At 43.2% G+C, this 25866-nt stretch overlaps 1 protein-coding gene across 2 annotated transcripts; it reads right to left on the reverse strand.

The window, feature by feature from the left end:
* Positions 1 to 21232, reverse strand: LOC124013081 (acidic leucine-rich nuclear phosphoprotein 32 family member E-like). Of its 2 annotated transcripts, none has more exons than XM_046327233.1 (7): positions 21024 to 21232; positions 7242 to 7391; positions 6949 to 7071; positions 4806 to 4968; positions 4598 to 4659; positions 4431 to 4473; positions 1 to 1884 (listed from the first exon to the last, which is right to left on the reverse strand). In XM_046327233.1, the coding sequence occupies exons 1-7, from the start codon at positions 21075 to 21077 to the stop codon at positions 1799 to 1801; spliced, it is 681 nt and encodes a 226-aa protein (XP_046183189.1). In that variant the 5' UTR covers positions 21078 to 21232; the 3' UTR covers positions 1 to 1798. The 2 variants fall into 2 exon arrangements, with proteins under 2 accessions (XP_046183189.1, XP_046183188.1); XM_046327232.1 differs by having other exon boundaries at positions 4598 to 4716; positions 21024 to 21231.
* Between the last annotated feature and the right edge of the window lie 4634 nt (positions 21233 to 25866).

A 25866-nucleotide genomic window follows, 5' to 3' on the forward strand; every position in this document is an offset into this window, starting at 1 on the left:
TTTTCTGTTTATATATTGTTTTATTCAAAATCCTCATTTTAAGATGTTTACACCACACAAAACACAACGTGTCACAACAGCCAAGGATGGAAAATAATCTATATTGAGTGTGTTAGGTCAGAGTTTGGCTTCTTGACCTGTGCTTTATATTAAAACAAAATGACAAAAAAAGTCATTAAAAAAACACACAAAAAAAACACATGAAACATCAAACTGTTGGAACTGAAACTATTTACATATTGCCTTACAAATAATAGATTAAAGTTCCTGCTGTGTAAAATACCAGTACAATTATAAACTAACTTGCATAAACAGCAAGACAAAGATAAAAATTTACTTCGGGATGCGGTTCATTCCTACACCGAAGCGGTTTGACCTTAACTTTTTCAATATAAACATTATGGCCGTGCCCCTCTCACCGCGACAACAACATTAATAGTCAGGTTACAGTATTTAAAGCTGTTAACAGATATGGCCTGTTGAACCAGAAGGAAATATATTGGTTTGCATCCGTTAAAGACAGATAAGGTTAAGGCCAAACCGCTAGGTTTGATTTAGAATACAGATTACCAGCACCAGTCCTGGAAAGCCACAGCTCTATGGCCCTAACAAATGTCGTGGTCGGTTTGCACATCAGTTGGAAATACAACTCCCCAGGGCTAACGCTAGTATTGAAACTGCTAGACTACTTTTCTGGATCTCCCAACCTCCCACGATTAAAAAAATTCCTAAAACAAGTCATGTACTGTGTGAGGGATCTTAACACAGTCTTTGCTATGCTTACGGGAGACAGGACTTTCATTGATGGCTGGAAACGATCTGGTACAAATGCATTGGGGTGGCTGGGGAGAAAGAGGAGACTGCTTGTGGCAGACAGTGATGACGGTAGAGGTTCCTAAACTTCCTGGTGCCTTTTTTTCTAGCCTGGTATGCCCGCCTGAGTAGTGAGGGTGGTTCTGTGTAGAGTGTTGTCCTGTAGGGGGCATTCTCTTCTCACCGTGGCCCAGAGAGGTAGATCAGACTTGGCTGGGCCATAGAGAATGATAGAGGCCTCTAGTGGCCAAAAGGCTGTATTAGCATGGGCAGCGCCATTGAAGGCTTCCAACCTTTTTAATGTCGTCAACTGAGTAGGACTTCTAACTTCATTGGCTGATCCCTCCCGGTGACCATGTTGCGAATCGTCAGGAGGGATCAGCCAATCGTGAAGAAAATTGACTACTTTAAAATTGAGACTGCATTTACATTACATTACATTTAAGTCATTTAGCAGACGCTCTTATCCAGAGCGACTGCGCTGCCCATGCAGTCACAGATGCTATAAGGGCAAGGATACAAAGATGCGTCCTCTATCTCTTTGGGCTGGGCTGGACTCTGGGCTGCCTGGCCTGTCATGGGTCTTGGAACGTCACTGGAGTTTTGTTGAACACGAATGTCAACGAGGGACAGTGTGGGCCACTTCTGTTGTGCGGATGGCTGGTCATTGTAGCGACAGCCCTTCTTAAATTAGCCCATAACATAAATCCAGCCCCTCCCACCCCCCTACATCCATTAATTTTAGACTGCCTGCATATTGATGAGATTTTTGGGGTGGTAATTTAACTTAGAAAGATGAACAAATTATTTGTCGATAAAATCTCCTTTTCGTATAGTATCTCATATATATATTTATATATAAAAGAAACAGCCTCTACAGTGATATCTATGGTTTACAAAGAGAAACAATCTGCAAGATCACACTTTTTTGTGGTTATTGTTCTACTTGGATCTGGATCCAGAGGTTCGCAGGGGAAGGACAAGCCTAGTCGTCGTCATCATCCTCCTCCTCCTCCCCTTCGTCCTCAGCATCCCTCTTCCTCTTCTCCCCTTTGACTCCTGCCTTCTCCTCTGCACAGGACACAAGCCAATCAAAAAGTCAGACTTTGTCGGACTTTAAAAAAGGTGGCGACAATCACTTCTAATCAGGACCAAGTAAAACAGCAATCAAATCCAATTGGCATTTCCCTTAATTCGGCACCCTTATGATATTGTATCCACAAGCAATGTGGGAGTTGATACAAGATCCACCGTATGTTCCGCCCACCGACAAGTCTCAAAAACACCAGAGGGGGAAAAACAAAACACTGTACCACTAGTATACATCCTTTCAGTCACGTAACAAAGGCCACTTTGTAGACTGAATTACCATTAGCGAAACAATGTAGAGGCTAAGGAGTCCATTTTGGTTTAATGTTAATGCGGCTCTCTTACATCAAAGTCTACTTTCAAATGATTCCCAAGGCCTCAGATCTACTACTTACGTATAATATTGTAGCTAAGTATTTCCCATGGCATGTTATATAGGAAAGGGTTGATTTATACTCCTTGCACACACATGCAAGTGCGCTGCTTACTGATGTCATCTCACAGTAGGCACAGCTTCCCACTCAGAGTCCTGAAGGAGTAGTTCACGTACAGTGCATTTGGAAAGTTTTCAGACCTCTTGACTTTTTCCACTTTGTTGGATTAAATACATACAAATGCTCATGAATCTACACATAATACCCCATAATGACAAAGTGAAAACAGATTTTTAGACCTTTTTGAAAATTGAAAAAGAATAACTAAACATTTACACAAGTATTCAGACCCTTTGCTATGAGACTCAAAATTGAGCTCAGCTCATCCTGTTTGATTCCATTGATCATCCTTGAGATGTTTCTACAACTTGATTGGAGTCCACCTGTGGTAAATTCAATTGATTGGACATGATTTGGAAAGGCACACACCTGTTTATATAAGGTCCTACAGTTGACAGTGCATGTCAGAGCAAAAATCAAGAATTGTCCATAGAGCAAAGAGACAGGACTGTGCAGTGGCACAGATCTGGGGAAGGCTACCAAAACATTTCTGCAGCATTGAAGGTCTCCAAGAACACAGTGGCCTCCATCATTCTTAAATGGAAGTTTGGAACCAACAAGACTCTTCCTAGAGCTGGCTTCCCGGCCAAACTGAGCAATAGGGGGAGAAGGGCCTTGGTCAAGGAGGTGACTAAGAACTCAATGGTCACTCTGACAGAGCTCCAGAGTTCCTCTGTGGAGATGGGAGAACCTTCCAGAAGGACAACCATCTCTGCAGCACTCCACCAATCAGGCCTTTATGGCAGAGTGGCCAGGTGGAAGTCACTCCTGAGAAGGGCACATGATAGCCCGCTTGGAGTTTGCCAAAAGGCACCAAAAGACTGCCAGACCATGAGAAACAAGATTCTTTGGTCTAATGAAACCAAGATTAAACTCTTTGGCCTGAATGCCAAGCATTACGTCTGGAGGAAACCTGGCACCATCCCTACGGTGAATCATGGTGGTGGCAAGATTATACTGTGGGGATTTTTTTCAGTGGCAGGGACTGGGAGACTAGTCAGGATCGAGGGAAAGATGAACGGAGCAAAGTACAGAGAGATCCTTGATGAAAACCAGCTCAAGAGTGCTCAGAACCTCAGACTGGGGAGAAGGTTCCCCTTAAAAACAGGACAATGACCCGAAGCACACAACCAAGACAACGCAGGAGTGACTTTGGGACAAGTCTCTGAATGTCCTTGAGCGGCCCAGCCAGAGCCCGGACTTCAACCCAAACATCTCTGGAGAGACCTGAAAATAGCTGTGCAGCGACACTCTCCATCCAACCTGACAGAGCTTGAGAGGATCTGCAGAGAAAAATGGGAGAAACTCCCCAAATACGGGTGTACCAAGCTTGTAGCTTCATACCCAAGAAGACTTGAGGCTGTAATCGCTGCCAATGGTGCTTAAACAAAGTACTGAGTAAAGGGTCTGAATACTGTCATATTTCAGTTTTTTTTTCACTTGCAGAAATGACTAAACCTGTTTTTGCCTTGTCATTATGGGGTATTATGTGTAGATTGATGAGGTACAAAAACAACGTAATCTATTTTAGAATAAGGCTGCAACGTAACAAAATGTGGAAGAAGTCAAGTGATCTGAATACTTTCCGAATGCACTGTATACACATGGGGACTTTAGCCGCGTTCACAAAGGTAACAAACTAAATGGCCTGAACCAGCTCTGGATTACATGTACGCAACCTGCAATACCTCTAAAGCCCAAAGGTTTTATCTGCCTACTGTGTAGGGAGGACTCTAACCTGGTTTTAAGTGTCGAAGGTAGACCTAGCTTGGCTCCGGAACACACAGATAAGTGACAAATGAATAGTCGCACAGGGCTGAGGAACGGATCAATAGAAGTCAAACCCTCCCGAGTCAAAGAGCCAGTTATTGCCACAAATTGAGTAACAGCCAGCATGGAGCCGATGTCAATAGAGATTTTGATGATCGATTCCAACAGGAGATCTGTGACAGACAAACATATCTGCCACTTCCAGGCTAGAGTCCTTGGGTTTGATTACTAGTGACAGGTCAACACAACAATTCTTGTCCTCACCTTCTTCCTCCTCCTCTGCGTAGTCGTCATCATCTTCTTCGTCCTGTGTGTGGAGGAGGAGGGGGGGGCCGGGGTTAAGATTCTTTAAATTAAGCGTCGACTCGAGTCGCCGGATGCAAAACATTATGACGTTTTGGATAAAACATGAGACATTTCAGTCGTCTCACCTGGATCCTTTCCTTCATCAGGTAAGAGAGCCCAACCTCTCCTCCGTCCTCCCCCTCCTCATCCTCATCTTCATCATCGTCCCCTGTGGGCCCGGCTCCATCCTCCCCCTCATCCTCGTCTATGAATGAAGAAGTATTTTGTTCAAGAAAGTTAGGCTGAAACATCACCAGCCCCACCGTGTGGTTGTGTTGTGGTAGCCATGCTCACCGTCGTCGTCTGCCTCTGAGTCAGGGGCCTCGTTGTCCTCCTGGTCGAAGCCGTCCAGGTAGGTGACCTGAGGCAGCAGCTCAAAGATGCTCTCACGGTACTCCTCCAGTGTGGTGATCTCACAGTTAAACAGGTCCAGGCTCTTCAGGTTCTTCAGATTTTGCTGTGGTTTTAGGAAGCAGAGGTTAGAGCTTACCAGACAATACTTATTAACAAATTCTCTCCATGCACACGGCTGGCAAGCATAGCCACATATCTCCTTGTGAATGGCATGATTAGTTTAGAAATATATATATATATATATATTAAAGCACTTTTTTCATCAAATGCAATTCTACAAATGTTGCCATGGGGCAGAGAGAATTTTTTGCAGTTTTAAAGAATTTCCTGCAATTCCACATATTTTGCCATGACTTATGCCACGTTAATGATATGAGTGAAAGTGACTAATAAAATCAGTAGAGGCCGCCTGGATGTCAGAGGCACAAGTAATGCGTGGGTTGACTCATAACCCGCAGTCCACGCCTTCATATCCTCGAGGCGGACGGGTTTAGGGTCATTAAATATTGTGCGGGTGGCGGACGGGCTGAATCAAGAGAAAACAATACCTGAAATTCATAATTGTATAATTAATTTTACCAGGTGACTGAAAACACATTCTCAATTTACAGCAATGACCTGGGAAATAGTTACAGGGGAAACGAGGGGGGATGAATGAGCCAATTGGAAACTGGGATGATTAGGTGGTGATGGTAGTATGATGGCCAGATTGGGAATGGCCTCCATAAATGTAAGAAGTTTGGAACCACCAAGACTCTTCCCAGAGCTGGCCACCCGGCCAAACAGATTAATAGGGGGAGAAGGGCTTTGGTCAGGGAGGTGACCAAGATCCCAATAGTCACTCTGACAGAGCTCCAGATTCCCTCTGTGGAGATGGGAGAAATTTCCAAAAGGACAATCATCTCTGCAGCACTCAACCAATCAGACCTTTATGGTAGAGTGGCCTGGCGGAAGGCAGCCCGCTTGGAGTATGCCAAAAGGCACCTAAATTACTTTAAGACCATGAGAAATAAGATTCTCTGGTCTGATGAAACCAAGATTGAATGCCAAACGTCACATCTGGAGGAAACCTGGTACCATCTCTGCGGTGAACCATAGTGACAACGCAGGATTGGCTTCGCGACAAGTCTCTGAATATCCTTGAGTGGCGATAGCCAGAGCTCGGACTTGAACCTGATCGAACATCCCCGGAGAGACCTGAGAAAAGATGCTCCCCATTCAACCTTTTATTAACCAGGCAAGTCAGTTAAGATCAAATTCTTATTTTTAATGACAGCCTAGGAACAGTGGGTTAACTGCCTGTTCAGGGGCAGAACGACAGATTTGTACCTTGTCAGCTCGGGGTTTGAACTTGCAACTTTCCGGTTACTAGTCCAACGCTCTAACCACTACGCTACCCTGCCGCCTCTGACAGAGGTTGAGAGGATCTGCATAGAAGTATGGGAGAAACTCCCCGAATACAGGTGTGCCAAACTTGTTAGCATCATACCCAGGAAGACTTAAAGCTGTAATTGCTGCCAAAGTTGCTTCAACAAAGTACTAAGTAAAGATTGATGAAGGGAAAAACTATTTAATCCATCTTATAAGTAGGCTGTAATGTAACAAAATCTCAAAGGGTCTGAATGCACTGTATCTAACTATAGAAAAGTTGACTGACAAAAATGTCGGAAATTATAAATAGAAACATATCTACATCAGGCAACAACAAAAAACTGCATCCACTGTTAAAAAAGTCATAGATGTTCACTTTATTACAGATCGTCGGGCGGTTGCGGATGAGTTATTAGCAATTGCGGGTGAACAAACAGCTGACCCGCAGACCACTACTGTGCAGGTGCCGTGCATGCCGGTTGATATTCGCCCATAATTACTACGAGTTTAGATAGCTGGCTAGAATATTTTACCAATCTAAAAATGGTTAGCTGACATGGCTAATTGTGTGAATGATAAAAATTGCCGATCCACAACAACATTTCTAAATTGCACCTCGTCTATTCTACCTCAACAGTAAGTTGAGACCCTGACTTAATTCCAAAAGAAGCCTTAACGACCGGCCCTGAATAGACTTAACGACTCAACTAACCAGGGCCTCAACGTTGTTCAGCCCCTTGATCTTGTTGCCACTCAGGTTTAGATACGTCAGGTTGGGGCACTTCTCTGAAAGGGTCTCCAAATGACCTGAGATGTTGTTGTCACTCAGCTCCAACTGTGAGGAAAGAACACACAATTTCCCGATGAATCGTTTGAAAAAATGTAATGCTCCACATCAAAATACTGGTCATTGGGAGTAAAGCCAGAGTTTCTTATAATTCTGCAAACTAAATGATTTTGATTGAGATAATCGATTGCTCAAAAGGATCCAGCTTCCCTAATCACCTTGCGCAGCTTGGGCAGAGAGGGTAGTTTGGCCAGGGAGATGAGTCCAACGTTGACCATGCTGAGGAATTCCAGCTCCTTGAAATCATCCGTCAGGCCCTCTACTTCACCATCACTGGTGCGGCAATTATCCACCACCAGTTCTTCCACCTGTAGGAACAGTAATCAAGATCAACTGGACACTTGACAATGAGATTTCATCCTGCACATGTTAATGAATGAAACCAAATTAAATGCATACATTTTTTCTTCTTCTTTGTTTGTTTGGGTTAATTCACCATGTCATTTTATAATCTTATTACATGTTGATTGGAAAAGCTGACCCTTGACCTAAGGTCCGCTGTTTCCTGTGAGAGCACAAGCATTTTCAATTATTTTCTGCTTGAATGCTTTGTAGTGTGGACACAAGACGGAGGACCTGTCTGAAAAACGACGTGGCTGGAGTAGCTAACTAGCTACAAGGCTTCAAAAGAGGTAACAAAATTAAAATGTGCATAAACCCTGGGTGACTGACGGTGGACGCTGTATTGAAGCCAACACAGCCATCTTGACACTCACAAAAGAATTTGGAAGCTATAGATATGCATTTATTAATGTCTAAATGCATTTTTTAAAACATTTAGTCTATTAGACAACTTAATGCATACTTTTGAATTATATTATGTGAGCTAAACATAAAACAATTATGAAAAGATATACACTGAGTTACAGTTGATATAAGGAAAGTCAATTGAAATAAATTCATTATGCTCTGGGAATACAAATTTGCATCTGTTGGTCACAGATACCTTTAAAAAAAAGATAGGGGCTTTGATCAGAAAACCAGTCAGTATCTGGTGTGACCACCATTTGCCTCATGCAGTGAGACACATATTGTCATGTTTTGTCTTATATTGTCTTGTCATTTTGCTTTTCCTTCTGTTCGTTTTCCCCCTGCTGGTCTTTTTAGGTTCGTTCCCCTTTTTCTCTCTCCCTCTCTCTCTCTCTTCTCTCTATCGTTCCGTTCCTGCTCCCAGCTGTTCCTATTCCCCTAATCAATCATTTAGTCTTCCCACACCTGTTCCCTATCTTTTCCCCTGATTAGAGTCCCTATTTCTCCCCTTGTTTTCCGTTTCTGTCCTGTCGGATCCTTGTATATTGTTCACCGTGCTGTGTCTTTGTATCGCCCTGTCGTGTCGTGTTTCCCTCAGATGCTGCGTGGTGAGCAGGTGTCTGAGTCTGCTACGGTCAAGTGCCTTCCCGAGGCAACCTGCAGTTTATTATCGAGTCTCCAGTCAGTTCTCGTGATTACGAGTGGAATTGTCTTTTATGCTTTATTTACCGCTCCGATTTGTCTAGGAGTATTGCTATTTCCTTAAACTGGATTAAAGACTCTGTTTTCGCCAAGTCGCTTTTGGGTCCTCATTCACCTGCATAACAGAAGGATCCGACCAAAGAATGGACCCAGCGACTACAGACGCTCGTAACACTGCCGTCGAGATCCAAGGAGCCATGCTCGGCAGACACGAGCAGGAATTGTCTGCTGCTCGTCATGCCATGGAGAACCTGGCCGCTCAGGTTTCCGACCTCTCTGGACAGTTCCAGAGTCTTCGTCTCGTGCCACCTGTTACTTCCTGGTCTGCCGAGCCTCCGGAACCTAGGGTTAATAACCCACCTTGCTACTCCGGGCAGCCCAAGGAGTGCCGCTCCTTTCTCACCCAGTGTGATATTGTGTTCTCTCTCCAACCCAACACATACTCTAGAGAGAGAGCTCGGGTTGCTTACGTCATTTCACTCCTTACTGGCCGGGCTCGAGAGTGGGGCACAGCTATCTGGGAGGCAAGGGCTGATTGTTCAAACAATTACCAGAACTTTAAAGAGGAGATGATTCGGGTTTTTGACCGTTCAGTTTTTGGTAGGGAGGCTTCTAGGGCCCTGGCTTCCCTATGCCAAGGTGATCGATCCATAACGGATTACTCTATAGAGTTTCGCACTCTTGCTGCCTCTAGTGACTGGAACGAGCCGGCGCTGCTCGCTCGTTTTCTGGAGGGACTCCACGCAGTGGTCAAAGATGAGATTCTCTCCCGGGAGGTTCCTTCCAGTGTGGACTCTTTGATTGCTCTCGCCATCCGCATAGAACGACGGGTAGATCTTCGTCACCAAGCTCGTGGAAGAGAGCTCGCGTCAACGGTGTTTCCCTGCTCCGCATCGCAACCATCTCCCTCCTCTGGCTCAGAGACTGAGCCCATGCAGCTGGGAGGTATTCGCATCTCGACTAAGGAGAGGGAACGGAGGATCACCAACCGCCTGTGCCTCTATTGCGGATTTGATGGACATTTGTCAATTCATGTCCAGTAAAAGCCAGAGCTCATCAGTAAGCGGAGGGCTACTGGTGAGCGCTACTACTCAGGTCTCTCCATCTAGATCCTGTACTACTATGTCGGTCCATCTACGCTGGACCGGTTCGGGTGCTACATGCAGTGCCTTGATAGACTCTGGGGCTGAGGGTTGTTTCATGGACGAAGCATGGGCTCGGAAACATGACATTCCTTTCAGACAGTTAGACAAGCCTACGCCCATGTTCGCCTTAGATGGTAGTCATCTTCCCAGTATCAGATTTGAGACACTACCTTTAACCCTCACAGTATCTGGTAACCACAGTGAGACTATTTCTTTTTTGATTTTTCGTTCACCTTTTACACCTGTTGTTTTGGGTCATCCCTGGCTAGTATGTCATAATCCTTCTATTAATTGGTCTAGTAATTCTATCCTATCCTGGAACGTTTCTTGTCATGTGAAGTGTTTAATGTCTGCCATCCCTCCCATTTCTTCTGTCCCCACTTCTCAGGAGGAACCTGGCGATTTGACAGGAGTGCCGGAGGAATATCATGATCTGCGCACGGTCTTCAGTCGGTCCCGAGCCAACTCCCTTCCTCCTCACCGGTCGTATGATTGTAGTATTGATCTCCTTCCGGGGACCACTCCTCCTCGGGGTAGACTATACTCTCTGTCGGCTCCCGAACGTAAGGCTCTCGAGGATTATTTGTCTGTGTCTCTTGACGCTGGTACCATAGTGCCTTCTTCCTCTCCGGCCGGGGCGGGGTTTTTTTTTGTTAAGAAAAAGGACGGTACTCTGCGCCCCTGCGTGGATTATCGAGGGCTGAATGACATAACGGTTAAGAATCGTTATCCGCTTCCCCTTATGTCATCAGCCTTCGAGATTCTGCAGGGAGCCAGGTGCTTTACTAAGTTGGACCTTCGTAACGCTTACCATCTCGTGCGCATCAGAGAGGGGGACGAGTGGAAAACGGCGTTTAACACTCCGTTAGGGCATTTTGAGTACCGGGTTCTGCCGTTTGGTCTCGCCAATGCGCCAGCTCTTACTTCTGTCAAGACGTGTTTTAAGTGGTCTGGTTCCGCCCAGGGAGCTTTTGATATTCTAAAAGAACGTTTTACGTCCGCTCCTATCCTTGTTACTCCTGACGTCACTAGACAATTCATTGTCGAGGTTGACGCTTCAGAGGTAGGCGTGGGAGCCATTCTATCCCAGCGCTTCCAGTCTGACGATAAGGTTCATCCTTGCGCTTATTTTTCTCATCGCCTGTCGCCATCTGAACGCAACTATGATGTGGGTAACCGCGAACTGCTCGCCATCCGCTTAGCCCTAGGCGAATGGCGACAGTGGTTGGAGGGGGCAACCGTTCCTTTTGTCGTTTGGACAGACCATAAGAACCTTGAGTACATCCGTTCTGCCAAACGACTTAATGCTCGTCAAGCTCGTTGGGCGTTATTTTTCGCTCGTTTCGAGTTTGTGATTTCTTACCGTCCGGGTAGCAAGAACACCAAGCCTGATGCCTTATCCCGTCTTTTTAATTCTTCTGTGGCTTCTACTGATCCCGAGGGGATTCTTCCTTATGGGCGTGTTGTCGGGTTGACAGTCTGGGGAATTGAAAGACAGGTTAAGCAAGCACTCACGCACACTGCGTCGCCGCGCTTGTCCTAGTAACCTTCTTTTCGTTCCTGTTTCCACTCGTCTGGCTGTTCTTCAGTGGGCTCACTCTGCCAAGTTAGCTGGTCATCCCGGTGTTCGAGGCACTCTTGCTTCTATTCGCCAGCGCTTTTGGTGGCCGACTCAGGAGCGTGACACGCGCCGTTTCGTGGCTGCTTGTTCGGACTGCGCGCAGACTAAGTCAGGTAACTCTCCTCCTGCCGGTCGTCTCAGACCGCTCCCCAATCCTTCTCGACCATGGTCTCACATCGCCCTAGACTTCATTACCGGTCTGCCTTTGTCTGCGGGGAAGACTGTGATTCTTACGGTTGTCGATAGGTTCTCTAAGGCGGCACATTTCATTCCTCTCGCTAAACTTCCTTCCGCTAAGGAGACGGCACAAATCATCATCGAGAATGTGTTCAGAATTCATGGCCTCCCGTTAGACGCCGTTTCAGACAGAGGTCCGCAATTCACGTCACAGTTTTGGAGGGAGTTCTGTCGTTTGATTGGTGCGTCCGTCAGTCTCTCTTCCGGGTTTCATCCCCAGTCTAACGGTCAAGCAGAGAGGGCCAATCAGACGATTGGTCGCATACTACGCAGCCTTTCTTTCAGAAACCCTGCGTCTTGGGCAGAACAGCTCCCCTGGGCAGAATACGCTCACAACTCGCTTCCTTCGTCTGCTACCGGGTTATCTCCGTTTCAGAGTAGTCTGGGTTACCAGCCTCCTCTGTTCTCATCCCAGCTTGCCGAGTCCAGCGTTCCCTCCGCTCAAGCGTTTGTCCAACGTTGTGAGCGCACCTGGAGGAGGGTGAGGTCTGCACTTTGCCGTTACAGGGCACAGACTGTGAGAGCCGCCAATAAACGTAGGATTAAGAGTCCTAGGTATTGTTGCGGCCAGAGAGTGTGGCTTTCCACTCGCAACCTTCCTCTTACGACAGCCTCTCGTAAGTTGACTCCGCGGTTCATTGGTCCGTTCCGTGTCTCCCAGGTCGTCAATCCTGTCGCTGTGCGACTGCTTCTTCCGCGACATCTTCGTCGCGTCCATCCTGTCTTCCATGTCTCCTGTGTCAAGCCCTTTCTTCGCACCCCGTTCGTCTTCCCTCCCCCTCCCGTCCTTGTCGAGAGCGCACCTATTTACAAGGTACGTAGGATCATGGACATGCGTTCTCGGGGACGGGGTCACCAATACTTAGTGGATTGGGAGGGTTACGGTCCTGAGGAGAGGAGTTGGGTTCCGTCTCGGGACGTGCTGGACCGTTCACTGATTGATGATTTCCTCCGTTGCCGCCAGGATTCCTCCTCGAGTGCGCCAGGAGGCGCTCGGTGAGTGGGGGGGTACTGTCATGTTTTGTCTTATATTGTCTTGTCATTTTGCTTTTCCTTCTGTTCGTTTTCCCCCTGCTGGTCTTTTTAGGTTCGTTCCCCTTTTTCTCTCTCCCTCTCTTCTCTCTATCGTTCCGTTCCTGCTCCCAGCTGGTCCTATTCCCCTAATCAATCATTTAGTCTTCCCACACCTGTTCCCTATCTTTTCCCCTGATTAGAGTCCCTATTTCTCCCCTTGTTTTCCGTTTCTGTCCTGTCGGATCCTTGTATATTGTTCACCGTGCTGTGTCTTTGTATCGCCCTGTCGTGTCGTGTTTCCCTCAGATGCTGCGTGGTGAGCAGGTGTCTGAGTCTGCTACGGTCAAGTGCCTTCCCGAGGCAACCTGCAGTTTATTATCGAGTCTCCAGTCAGTTCTCGTGATTACGAGTGGAATTGTCTTTTATGCTTTATTTACCGCTCCGATTTGTCTAGGAGTATTGCTATTTCCTTAAACTGGATTAAAGACTCTGTTTTCGCCAAGTCGCTTTTGGGTCCTCATTCACCTGCATAACACATATGCTTTGCATAGAGTTGATCAGGCTGTTGATTTGTGTTGATTCCTGAAGTCAGCATGACAATTGCACGTAACCTCAAAACTTGACAAAACAACAGATTTTAAAGTGGCCTTTTATTGTCCCCAGCACAAGGTGCACATGTGTAATGATCATACTGTTTAATCAGATTCTTGATATGCCACACCTGTCTGTTGGATGGATTATCTAGGCAAAGAGGAAATGCTAGCTAACAAAGAGAAATAAGCGTGTTGTGGGTATGGATCTGAATCTTTTATTTCTTATGGGTTTTTTTTGTGTTAAAACCTCTTCAACCTATGGGGGCGCTATGTCATTATTGGATAAAAAGACGTGCCCGTTTTAAGCGCAATATTTTGTCACGAAAAGATGCTCGACTATGCATGGAATTGACAGCCTTGAAAAGACATTAAACTCTGAAGTTTCCAAAACTGCAAAGATATTATCTGTGAGTGCCCCAGAACTAATGCTACAGGCGAAACCAAGATGAAGTTTCATACAGGAAATGCCCCAGATTCTGAAGGTGTTGTGTTCCAATGTCTCCTTATATGGCTGTGAATGCGCCAGGAATGAGCCTGCGCTTTCTGTCGTTTCCCCGAGGTGTCTGCAGCATTGTGATGTTTTGTAGGCATATCATTGGAAGATTGACCATAAGAGAGACATTTACCTGGTGTCCCGCCCGGTGTCCTGTGTCGAAATTATTGCGTAATCTGTAGGTCCATGCGCGTTCCATTTCTTCAGAAGAGAAAGTCAACTGCCACGATGGATTTTATCGTCGATAGATATGTGAAAAACACCTTGGAGGATTGATTCTAAACATCGGTTTGCCATGTTTCTGTCGATATTATGGAGTTAATTTGGAAAAAAGTTGACGTTTTAATGACTTAATATATATATATTTTTTCCTTACCCAAACGTGATGAACAAAACGGCGCGATTAGTCGACACAAATAATATATTTTTGTAAAAACTGAACATTTGCTATCTGAGAGTCTCCTCATTGAAAACATCCGAAGTTCTTCAAAGGTAAATGATTTTATTTGAATGCTTTTCTGTTTTTTGTGGAAAATGTTGCATGGTGAAAGAGAGGCATAATCTTATGCTAGGCTATCAATACTGTTACACAAATGCTTGTTTAGCTACGGTTCAAACGCATATTTTGAAAATCTGAGATGACAGTGTTGTTAACAAAAGGCTAAGCTTGAGAGCAAATAAATTCATTTCATTTGCGATTTTCATGAATAGTTAACGTTGAGTTATGGTAATGAGCTTGAGGCTGTATTCACGATCCCGGATCCGGGATGGCTCGACGCAATATGCTACAGTCATCACTAAAACAAAAACACATGTAATGGTGTCCTTGAAACATTTAATTGAAATACTGTAGAATTACATTCATTCCTATTGAGGACTGTTCCTACTGGGGAGTGCCAATATGGCCGACCGGTGACATCAAAGCCTCGCAATGGCCAATACATAACATTAACAATTAAGGTTTATAGACATAATTGGTGCTAACCCATAGCAAGCCCTAGTTATCGTCTAGCAGCTCAAAATTTGTTAATGACAGGTTAGCTAAGCTACAGTTAGCAAACGCACTAGCTCGCTAACAAGGTGTCTAGCTAGCTGGGGAGCAAAAAAAAGTAATCCTAATTTCCTAGTTTTTACCCATTGGGTAAACATGTTTACTTATCATGACAGGTGGGAATATTTTTATATTTAATTAAGTTGTTTGGACAGAAAATAGGAGACAGTGAGTCTAGAAGCCAACTACTAGCCAAGATGTCAGCTAGATAGTAGTCATGCTAGCTAGTTAGCTAAAAACAATTGTGACAATGATTGTCGTGGTTGACACATTGTTAAGAAATTGAACAATGGTTTTTAATACCTGTACAAGCTACTATGTTTATATCAGCATGTGTGGGATATTTTGGTTTTACTATGTTCAATCTTCTCGGTGTGATGGTTGGGATAATGGGACATTTCGGAGTACAACGCATTTCTCATCCCTGGATTGAGGTACGTGTCTGTGGACACTCTGCGGTGTCTTAATCTACACAGTTGCTGGTTTGAATCCATGTGCCCATGAGCAAGGTCCTTAACCCTAATTTCTCCTGTAAGTCGCTCTGGATAAATGACAAAAAACCTTTTTTCAATTAATTGTCAGGGAGACTCAAGAGTCCTGGAATGTAATTGCATGAATGCTGTAGGCATGGATAAATGACAGCCAGAAGTGCTACGAGACTGACGGACAGCTTGTATCTCATACCTGTTTAGCTAGCTAGCTACTTTTCATTGTCGCCAGAAGTTGTGATCACCGTGACATTGACAGGCATGAAACATCAGGTGCCACAGTCTCTTCAGTAAAAAGTATTAATATTTAGTTTTAACAAGTTTAACAGGATAATTCCAAAATGTGTATTCATAAATTGAGTCCCAGTTTTTTTGTGTACTATTTCATCCAATTGTGTACTATGTCGTCCATTTCGTATGATACGTTACATCCTGCAATTTAAAAAAAAGTGTGTACAATTGGTACGATATGATATGAATCCAATTTGTACAAGATGTTACGAATGTGTTGTGCTTAAAGATCCTGGACTACATCTTTAACTTCTTTGGGACTGGGGGGCAGTATTGAGTAGCTTGGATAATATGGTGCCCAGAGTAAACTACCTGCTACTCAGGCCCAAAAGGTAGAATAAGCATATAATTAGTAGATTTGGATAGAAAACACTCTGAAGTTTATAAAACTGTTTGAATGATGTCTGTGAGTATAACAGAACTCATATGGTAGGCAAAACCCTGAGAAAAAACACAACCAGGAAGTGGGAAATCTGAGGTTTGTAGTTTTTCAAGTCATTGCCTATCAAATATACAGTGTCTATGGGGTCATATTGCACTTCCTAAGGCTTCCGCTAGATGTCAACAGTCTTTAGAACCTTGTTTCAGGCTTCTCCTGTGAAGGGGGAGGGAAGGACAGCTGTTTGAGTCTGGTGTCTGGCAGAATGCCATGAGCTAAATCATGCACGCAGCCGTGAGAGGTAGCTGCGTTCCTTTTCATTTCTAAAGACAAAGGAATTGTCCGGTTGAAACATTATTGAAGATTTATGATAAAAACATCCTAAAGATTGATTCTATACATCGTTTGACATGTTTCTACGAACTGTAATATAACTTTTTGGACTTTTCGTCTGAACTTTCGCCTGGACTTGCCCGCGCCTCGTGAGTTTGGATTTGTGAACTAAATGCGCAAACAAAAAGGAGGTATTTGGACATAAATTATGGACTTTATCGAACAAAACAAACATTTATTGTGGAACTGGGATTCCTGGGAGTGCATTCCGATGAATATCATCAAAGGTAAGTGAATATTTATAATGCTATTTCTGACTTTTGTGACAACTCTCCTTCTTTGGAAAATGGCTATATGTTTTTCTGTGGCTAGGTGCTGACCTAACATAATCGCAAGGTGTGCTAAAGCCTTTTTGAAATCTGACACAGCGGTTGCATTAAGGAGAAGTTTATCTATAATTCCATGCATACCACTTGTATCTTTTATCAATGTTTATTATGAGTATTTCTGTAATTTGATGTGGCTCTCTGCACTTTCACCTGATGTTTGTTTGAGACAATGCATTTCTGAACATAACACATCAATTTCAAATCAGGTTTTTGGACATAAAGATTAACTTTATCAAACAAAACACACATTTATTGTGTAACATGAAGTCCTGTGAGTGCCATCTGATGAAGATCATCAAAGGTTAGTGAGTAATTTAATCGCTATTTCTGACTTTTGTGAGCTCTCTCCTTGGCTGGAAACTGGCTGTATGGTATTTTGTGACTAGGTGCTGACCTAACATAATCGTTTGGTGTGCTTTCGACGTAAAGACAATTTGAAAACGGCCACTGTGGCTGGATTTACAAGATGTTTATCTTTAAAATGGTAGCGTCCCACATATTCCAGAGAGGTTTTAAGAGACCGATAACAAGAAACGTGTTATTGCAGTCGAGATAGGACAAGTATATCTTGCCCTTTTACACCATCTCAGATATGTCATCCCAGACTGTACTAACAAGAAGATACTAGGAAGAGAATCTCTTGCGGAAGGACCAAGTCCTCCAGCATTATAGTTAATCATCTTCCAAAAATGCAGACTCTCGCCTCACTTTTACTTACGCCTACTTCTTGTTCTGAGGGAGAGGAACAATGCAACTAGGTGGGACACTTTTACTGTAGAGGAGTGGGAGTGTGGTCACCTTTGTTATTAATAGCCTATTTCCTACACCACCTGATGGGCACCTTTCGCGACTGTCAAATCTGGAATTCAACGAGATAAATTGCACACAGCAACACCCTCTCATGGAAGCCCTCTGCTCTTAACTGAAACAAAAACTAGGTGACCAGTTGTCCAGTTCTACGTAGAATCAGATTGAGTAGTTCTTACTTTACAGTTGCTCTGTTATTGGCCCTGTGGGGGCCCCTGTCCAGCATTGGGGAACAACCCCCTCCCCCCCCCCCCCCCCCCACACACACACACACTCCCCGCGTGCGTGCCACGTCTGTTTCTAAGGGCACACGCACTGTATGAAAATTGTGCCGATAGAGAGGGCAGCCGTGCTTATAGCCCTAGGCAACTTTATAGTGTTTTGTTTTTTTGTGTTATTTCTTACATTATTAGGCCAGAATGTGTTTTGTGTTATTACATACAGCAGGGAATAACATCCGGGAATAACTTTATCACAAGCATTTCGCAACACCCGCAATAACATTTGCTAAACACGTGTATGCAACCAATACAATTTGGTGGGGAGAATTTTGCAGGTTTAAAGCTTATTTCCTACAATTCCTACAATATTTCCTACAATCCTATTTCCCACAATTCGGAGCAAAAGAGTAAGTCTGCTTCATGTTTTAAATTTTGTCATACTGGTATCATCACAGCCCTAGTTGTTATCACCAATGCTGGCCAAATGAAAATGTGGCTTTGGTCAGAGATGAGGAAGAGAGAGGCCCAACTCGGCGGAAAATCTCTCCCTCCAGCAGGTGGCGTTTTTTTATTGTTTCGCCCACCAAGCATGGAGTTTGGAGGACAACGACTCCCAATGTTAGGGCGGAGAAACCTCTCGTCGATATATCTATCATCTTTGCTATGGTGTGTTCCGCTTGCGACTAGCTACCTCAGTTCTTAGTGAGTGGGGAACTATTGTGGCAAAAATCAAAATAACACCCGTCTCATTGACTTCAGTACCAAATAATACAATACAGTGACTAATAAATTATTATTGATAATAACATGTTACGACTACAAATCATCTTGGCTTTTGATTCAGTTTGTAGCTTGACCGCCTTCAGGGCCGAGGTTCACAAGTTTACCGCCCTCAATTTTTATTTTATTATTTTTTATTTATTTAACCTTTATTTAACTAGGCAAGTCAGTTAAGAACAGATTCTTATTTACAATGACGGCCTACATTTCCAGCACTATCATTATGATGTATATTCTTATTCAAAATAAGTAATGATACAAATGAAAAATTACAAACAAACCTCTAAAGCCTTTCTTATATTTCTTAAAAGTTTTAAGCGTGGTAGACAGGGTCTCAAATGCATTCTCAGAACCATGTTTGTTTCAGCACCCTCTTACGGTACAAAACTCCGCTGCTACAAGGCGTTGAGATGATGTGCAATCAGTATGTAGTTTCAGTTGTGGTAGTCAGTCATTTGTTCTATACTTGGCAGCACAGGGGCCTTGGAGAGTGATGGGTATGAGGAATGGCTAAGTAAGTTGAAGTGTTACATTTAATATTGGCATCAGGGAAATTGACTCCAGTTGACTTGCACTTGTATAGCCTACATGTGATATGTGAGTTGTATTCAAGAAACGTTGAATAATTCCAAGCATGATGCTACCCTTTTTTGTCTATAGGCACTCCTCGGGTGGTTATTCGGGTGTTGCACAAAATAGCACTGTACTTGTACCAAACAGGGTTGTGGTCAATTCAGAAAGTACACTGGAATTCCAATTCCCTTCAATGCTTTTCAATTAGGAAAATGTGGAATTGGAATTTGGTTTACTTTCTGAATTGACTGGAATTTAAATGAATTGGCCCTAACCCAAGTTATATATGGCAAAGTGTTTTAACAATTGTATTTATCACCAACAAAATGTGTATTCAATGTGTATATAAATCCTACCACTAAGATATAAATAACACGCTCCTCAAAACCAGAGATGGCATTGTCACTGTCTTAGCCCTCGACTGAACGAACAGTTCTGTGCGCATCATCTCGATATTGTCGTCGAGAGAGGAACATCAGTTGAGATGTAGCCTACATCCTATACAGAAGCATCTGCACAATGGACTTCACTGCCGAATGCACAGCAGAGTTCTGTAACTATAGACATTGTAAGATAAATAGATTTGCCGAATGAAGGCAAGAGTCAGTGGCATGAATGAATGGGTTTTGTCCATCCTCAGACAAGCGCTGTCTCTGAGGGTTGGGGGTTTTACTGTAGCCTAATCTACTAAATAGAGGCGGAGGTCTGAGCCCCGCACGCCATCTGCCATATTACTTAAATTCGTAAAACGCAGAGCAGGACCACAAACTCTGCTACACTTGAATGCGTGTATATATGTATACATACATACACACACACACACACCTTTTACAAAGACGTCGTCGTTTCCTACAGAGGAAAAGCCTGTTGTTACATAATCACTATCACACGGAGGCGAAAGACAACTTGCTTTTCGAGTACAGTAGGCTATTTAAATGGCCGGCTGTGTGAGCCGCATAGGCTATGGGAAATTAGTTTGGAAGTAGACTTTCTACATTTGGATTTAGGCCTACTATATAATACGCATAATTTATCCATTTGCGTGTGTCTAAATTGAGATAAACCGGTTATAGCCGTCAAAATGGGCTCGTGTATAGATGCAACAAAATGACTTCCACTCCCCGCACGTCAGAAATAGGGCTCAAAAGCCTGCACTGTACAAAAAAAAAACACAAAAAAAACAGCTACACTGACGCCACCGTAGTCAGTGCCTGCGCGTCTCGCTCCGAGAACAGTCAACTCGCGTGCGTGCTGGTTTTAAATTGCGTATACATTCTTGCAGGCGTTGTTCATATAACATCGAAGTATTGATGTTTACATCCAGTGGACTTTTAAAAAAATACTATGGTAAAAGAAATGGTTATTAGCTAAACCCATTCGATTAGTAAAATGTCCGCTCAGAGAAACCAACCAGCTCGTTTGTGCCATTTGGTTAACCCGGTAAAACCGGTCAAAAGGCTCGTTACGCATGGAAAGCTTACGTTTTTACATTCGACTTAAATAGTTATTTGCATCGGCATCCACATGGAATAACACCAGGGAACTTTCAAGACAAACCAATAAATCGCGTCTCAAAAGTTATTTCACATTTCCACGGCAGTCGTGAATTCTCTGTATTTGGATTAGCCTGCTGTACTACAGGAGTCAACACGACGTCACCGGCGCCTTATTACGATGTTATTGGCTTTTCACAATTGAATTACTCTCACAACAATAGCATAATGTTCTTCATAATTATGTCCGCTCCGCCACCTTGAACGTTCAATGGATCTCTGGCCGGGCACAAGACAAGGAGGATGATAGCAAAGACAGTGTTGCAGATCTATAAAATGTTATTAGAATCACAAAGCGACCAAAATTGCTTTGTGGATATTTGCAGTTCATTTTTGGACAGCAACCAACATATATTGTGGTATGACGAATAATCAGAATCCCCAAAAACAAAACAAAAACTTGTAATCGGACTCGCATCCTCTCTTGTTGTCCATGTGCAGAGCGGAGCCTCGCAAGAAGTCCGATCTTCTCTGGGTTATCGGCTTGCATAGTTATCACCTCATTTTTAAGATAACTTACCTCCGCTGGTGTCCTATTCCTCAATTCTAAACTGATCCTCTTCTTCATCTCCATTATTAATAAAATATAAAACACTATGTTAACGTAAAAAAAATGACAATCAAATTTTCTGAAACTCCAGTTCTTGGACCCACAGCTCAGCTTTCTTGGATGGCCACAGTTCTCTTACTGATCCTCCATGATACTTCGCACCCAGCCCCCTCTATCAAATCCCGCCCTGTGGAGTTCTTGATAGGCCAGTCCTGTCTTCCCTAATTTTAATCGGATGATCGACACACCAATCAAACAGATCATGCCGAGCAACATAAACCGCCGGAGGTGATTGGTTGTGATTGCGCGCGCAGTAGATTTAGATGGGTCAATGCGAACGTCAATATCTTCATTTAAACCGTCGGGGTCGTCACTAGTTAACACAGCCACAAAGTCTTATTATGGATAAACCACGCCCATTTCTAAAATGTATCGTTTTAACCCTAATTTGAACCACACTGCTCACTGTAAACCTAACATTAAATTAAGACCAAATGCCTAATTTTTGTAGCCAATTTTGACTTTGTGAATGTGTCATCTGGCGGAAACCAAGATTAGAGTGGCTTCCGATCCGACTTTTCTTTGACCTTTTATCCTCCGGACAAAAAATCCTAATGCTTCTGCACATGTGCGGTTCACGTTCTGCGCATGTGTTTAAATTCTACTTTACGTACAGGCTGTGTTCGAGAAGATCAAAACCGTAATGTATCATGGGTAAATTGTGACTGATTAATCTACAAATAATAATGAGTATTAGTTATTTATGATACAAGGTTCTTTGTAGATCAGTCAGTCGGAGGTCGCCTCTACTGTCGGCTACAAACATGCCCATAACCTCTGCTCTACCAGAGATCTGTAGCCTACATATGTAATGATGAGATGCTCATGTCTCCACCCTAGCAATGAGAGTCGTTGTCCCATTGCGGGAAGGCAGAATAATCACAGAGAAACGCTTTGGTCTTATTTTGGACAGATTTTGGTACGAGTGAAAACTCTCGCTTCATCTCTTCCTCTCTGGCTCTACTCGTAGAGAACAGGCTGCTCTGGCAATGGTGTTAATTTAATAAAGTTAGATCAAAGCTGAATCAATGGGCGCATTCGAGCAGATCACTTATGTCAAATTGGTGACCCAATGGTCACGCCTTCCAGAGTGTGTTGCATTATGGGGATAAAAATTGTCCGACTTGCGACTACATGACAACTGCATGAACTTTACAAAGAAATATGTGATCAAAGGTCATTAAGTTATGACTGCAGTCTACTGCAAATCTCTGCAGTTGCTCTTCACCAACTTTATCATGCATCCATCTTTAAATATATATTTTATTATTAACTGCAAATCAATACAAAAAGTACATTGGGGAACACAAGTATACCAAGGACAATTGGGATAGGTGGTACAATATTATTGTGCAGCCATCACCTGCATAGAGTACCATAGTGTCAGTCATAATACCCATTAAACCTAGCGGTCAGACAAGGAAATTGTTCCAATAGTTTTTTTCACCATTCATTTTCCCATAGGGGATTTTAGAAATACTTACAATAAGGGCTGTGTTTTGTGTAGGCTTACTCTGGTGTGACATTTTGATAACCATGAACACCTCTTTAGGACAAGGTGACTTTTATCAAGATATTTGCCTGTATTTACCCCCTAAAAATGAAATGCTAATTAGCTGCTAATGTGGCTATCATAAAGAACTACAAATGCCATGATGATCTGGATGAGACTGTCGAATAGAGGCAAAGGTAAGAATCTCTGGATTAACTATCTAATGTTAGTCATTCATAAATTGGCTACATTTGAAAATATTGACCATTTCTGTGAACTGTCTTGTGCAAGTTTTAAACTGACAATACCTGTTATCAAAGGTGTCAGCTAGAGATGACTACATAATTCATAGTCTTGCATTATGTCTACTTTGACGCTCATTAGCATTTTCGGATCTGAGCGAAGTGATGCCAGGGTAAGCCTACACGGAACACAACCATTAAATTCCGTATGGGAAAAATGAATGGTGTAAAAACGATTGGAATCCTTTCCGTGTTTGACCGCTAGGTTTTGTGGGTATTATGACACCCCCACTGTGGGGCTCTATTGTCAACCAATCATTATGATGTTTTTGTTTGCTCACGCAAATGTGACCAAAGACATAACTGAAACAGGAACTAACTTCGCATGATTCATGTACACAGTGAATATGTGAATGTGATATTTGAGTCTCTCACCAATTGGAAGTACAACGTACGCAAATGTATTTATATATATCTTAAAACACTACGAAGAAAAACTGATAAACAATGGCAGCAATGCCATGTTGCACTGAGCCTTGCTGTTGGAAAACCACATCAGTGTTCGACTTTCGGTTGTCACAGATGCACTCCTGGACTTTCGTCTACTTAGTCGTTTGCTTTTGCTTTACCATTCAAACGAACCCACTGTCTGCAAGATCGAATCATAATAGTATTCTACATAACATAACCACATATTTGATTCTGTTATGTAGAATACTATTTATATAACAGAACTGAATATAATAGCGTACTATTACTTTACTCTAAGACAAAAACGCTACCTCTTTTCCCCCTCGTGCGGCCAAAATTAAACAGCGCGCGTCACTCGGCAAAATACACAGGTAAACTAATTTACAGTTTACCACCCTCTGCTCTAAAATTCGTTCACCGTACATCATTAAAAACAACACTGAAGGCTAATTCGAAACAACAATGTACAACTCAAGAATATCTAAATGCATATCTCCGTGAAACTGATTTAGATCGAATGGTTGGAATGCAGATGCTGCATGGACGTTTTACCGGTAAAACTTATATTATAATTCACCATTAACAGTGGGAAATGTGAGGGGAAGGAAACCACAAAAAAACATGTTTGCGTAAAGTAGAAGTAAAGAAACGTAAGCTCAGAACCTGAAATATCTGACCCACAGCCTTAAACCAGAACTCCACCCACTCTTTGTTCTCTTTGGTGCCTTTATTCAAGAGCAACAGCCCCTGTCACCCACCATCCTTTAATTCCCTCACGTTTTATGTATCGGTCAGGAACTTGAGGTTTACGGTCTAGAATGTAAAACGTATTCTAAGGCATTTTATATTCAAGGATTTGAGTTTCATAACCCCCCCAATATGTTTTAAATGTGGTGTCCAAGGCAGCCAACAGACTTGCTCTACCATTTGATATGCAAGGCAGAATATCCAGTTGAAATTGTAACAAAATGGCTGACCATGAACCACCCCAAGCATGGGGGCTTAAAGAGGACAGGCAGTAAGCCACACCATCTGTGCAATGTTGCTTTGCTCTCATAGACCAAAGTCCTTTGCACTCAGTCTTGCTTCATATCAAGAATGTGGTGTTTTAAAAGCTATGCTTGCACTCTAATCTTTCATTATTGATCAAATAGGGATGGACACTCAAAATTACATGTCTGTTTGATGGTATTACTATAAATCTGTGTAGGCCTATTTTGTGTATTTGTCTTGGACAAATGTGTGGTCTTATGATGCAAAATTGCAGGAAACATAATGTATTCCAAAATAGCACATTCGTCTCAAGCTCTATTGATTTAGTATGTCACGTTATCATAAAGTATCCGCTAACCCATTGTAAAAAATAAAATAATAATGTTTATAGAATGACAAAGGATGAATGCAATGCCTCAAGGTGACCACCAGAGGGACAACCCACACTGACCTCTGAGAGGAGTGAATATCCTGAGACTCACTCACTAAGCTGATTTGTTCATCAAGTTACCAGAATGGAGTTTGATATCCAACGTGGCTCTGTCGCCACAAGCGACAGATAGTGTCACTTATGGATCCACAGATATTGCACACCCAGTCATGAGAAATGTAATTGTTTAAGTCATTATTACTACACTCGGGCTCCGGAGTGGTGCAGCGGTCTAAGGCACTGCATCTCAGTGCTAGAGGTGTCACTACAGACCCTGGTTCGATTCCAGGCTGTATGACAACCGGCCTTGATTGGGAGTCACATAGGGCGGCTCACAATTGGCCCAATCACAACTCTAGTAACTGTACAGGAGGAAGTTATCTTCCCAAAAAACAGTGTGCTGTACTATCAGTGTCCACAAGATGGCAGACGGCGCAAGGATGAAGTTAAAACCAGATAAAACTGGATATGTGTAATCACAATGCACAGACATTGCAATGCCTTGTAATCCCGGTACATGCATTTTTAATTGCAAATCGCTAGAGGGTGCAATAATGCTTCAACCAACGAGTTTATCTGCCTTGTCAACTTTGACTTTGAATAGAGGCTTAATAATGCAGTTGTAATATTCACATAATGTTTACCACAATTTAGCTGTTATTCTAGCTACTAAAACAGTGTTCACTTCTCATTGAGTACTTGTCAATAATCTGGATTGGTTAATATTCCAGCACTTATTAGGGTGGCTATACATGCTTTGTGACCCGAAAATATTCAGAAGTGCTAAAACTTTCAAGGTAGTAAGATGTCATAGACCTTTTGATTTATATTCTGAAATGATCATTTCAGAAACTTAACAGGTCAAGGGTCAAATTCGAGGACTCATTGCTGGAGAATTCCATTCATGGTGGAACCCCAGTGATTCTCCTCCTTGACCCTGATAGTGGACTGTTCTCACATAGTTGCAGCGTTTCCTACAGTCCTTTGTCCGCCGGCAACGTTGGGACCTACTGCTGTTCATAGACAGTGGGGGTTGAGGTGAGATCCAACTAGAACAATGCTAAACACACACTTGTGTATTCTCATGGAAAACCTCAACAAGGGGCAGCTCCGACAATGACTCTC

The sequence above is a fragment of the Oncorhynchus gorbuscha genome, linkage group LG24 (assembly GCF_021184085.1).
Source record: "Oncorhynchus gorbuscha isolate QuinsamMale2020 ecotype Even-year linkage group LG24, OgorEven_v1.0, whole genome shotgun sequence".
Taxonomy (NCBI): domain Eukaryota; kingdom Metazoa; phylum Chordata; class Actinopteri; order Salmoniformes; family Salmonidae; genus Oncorhynchus; species Oncorhynchus gorbuscha.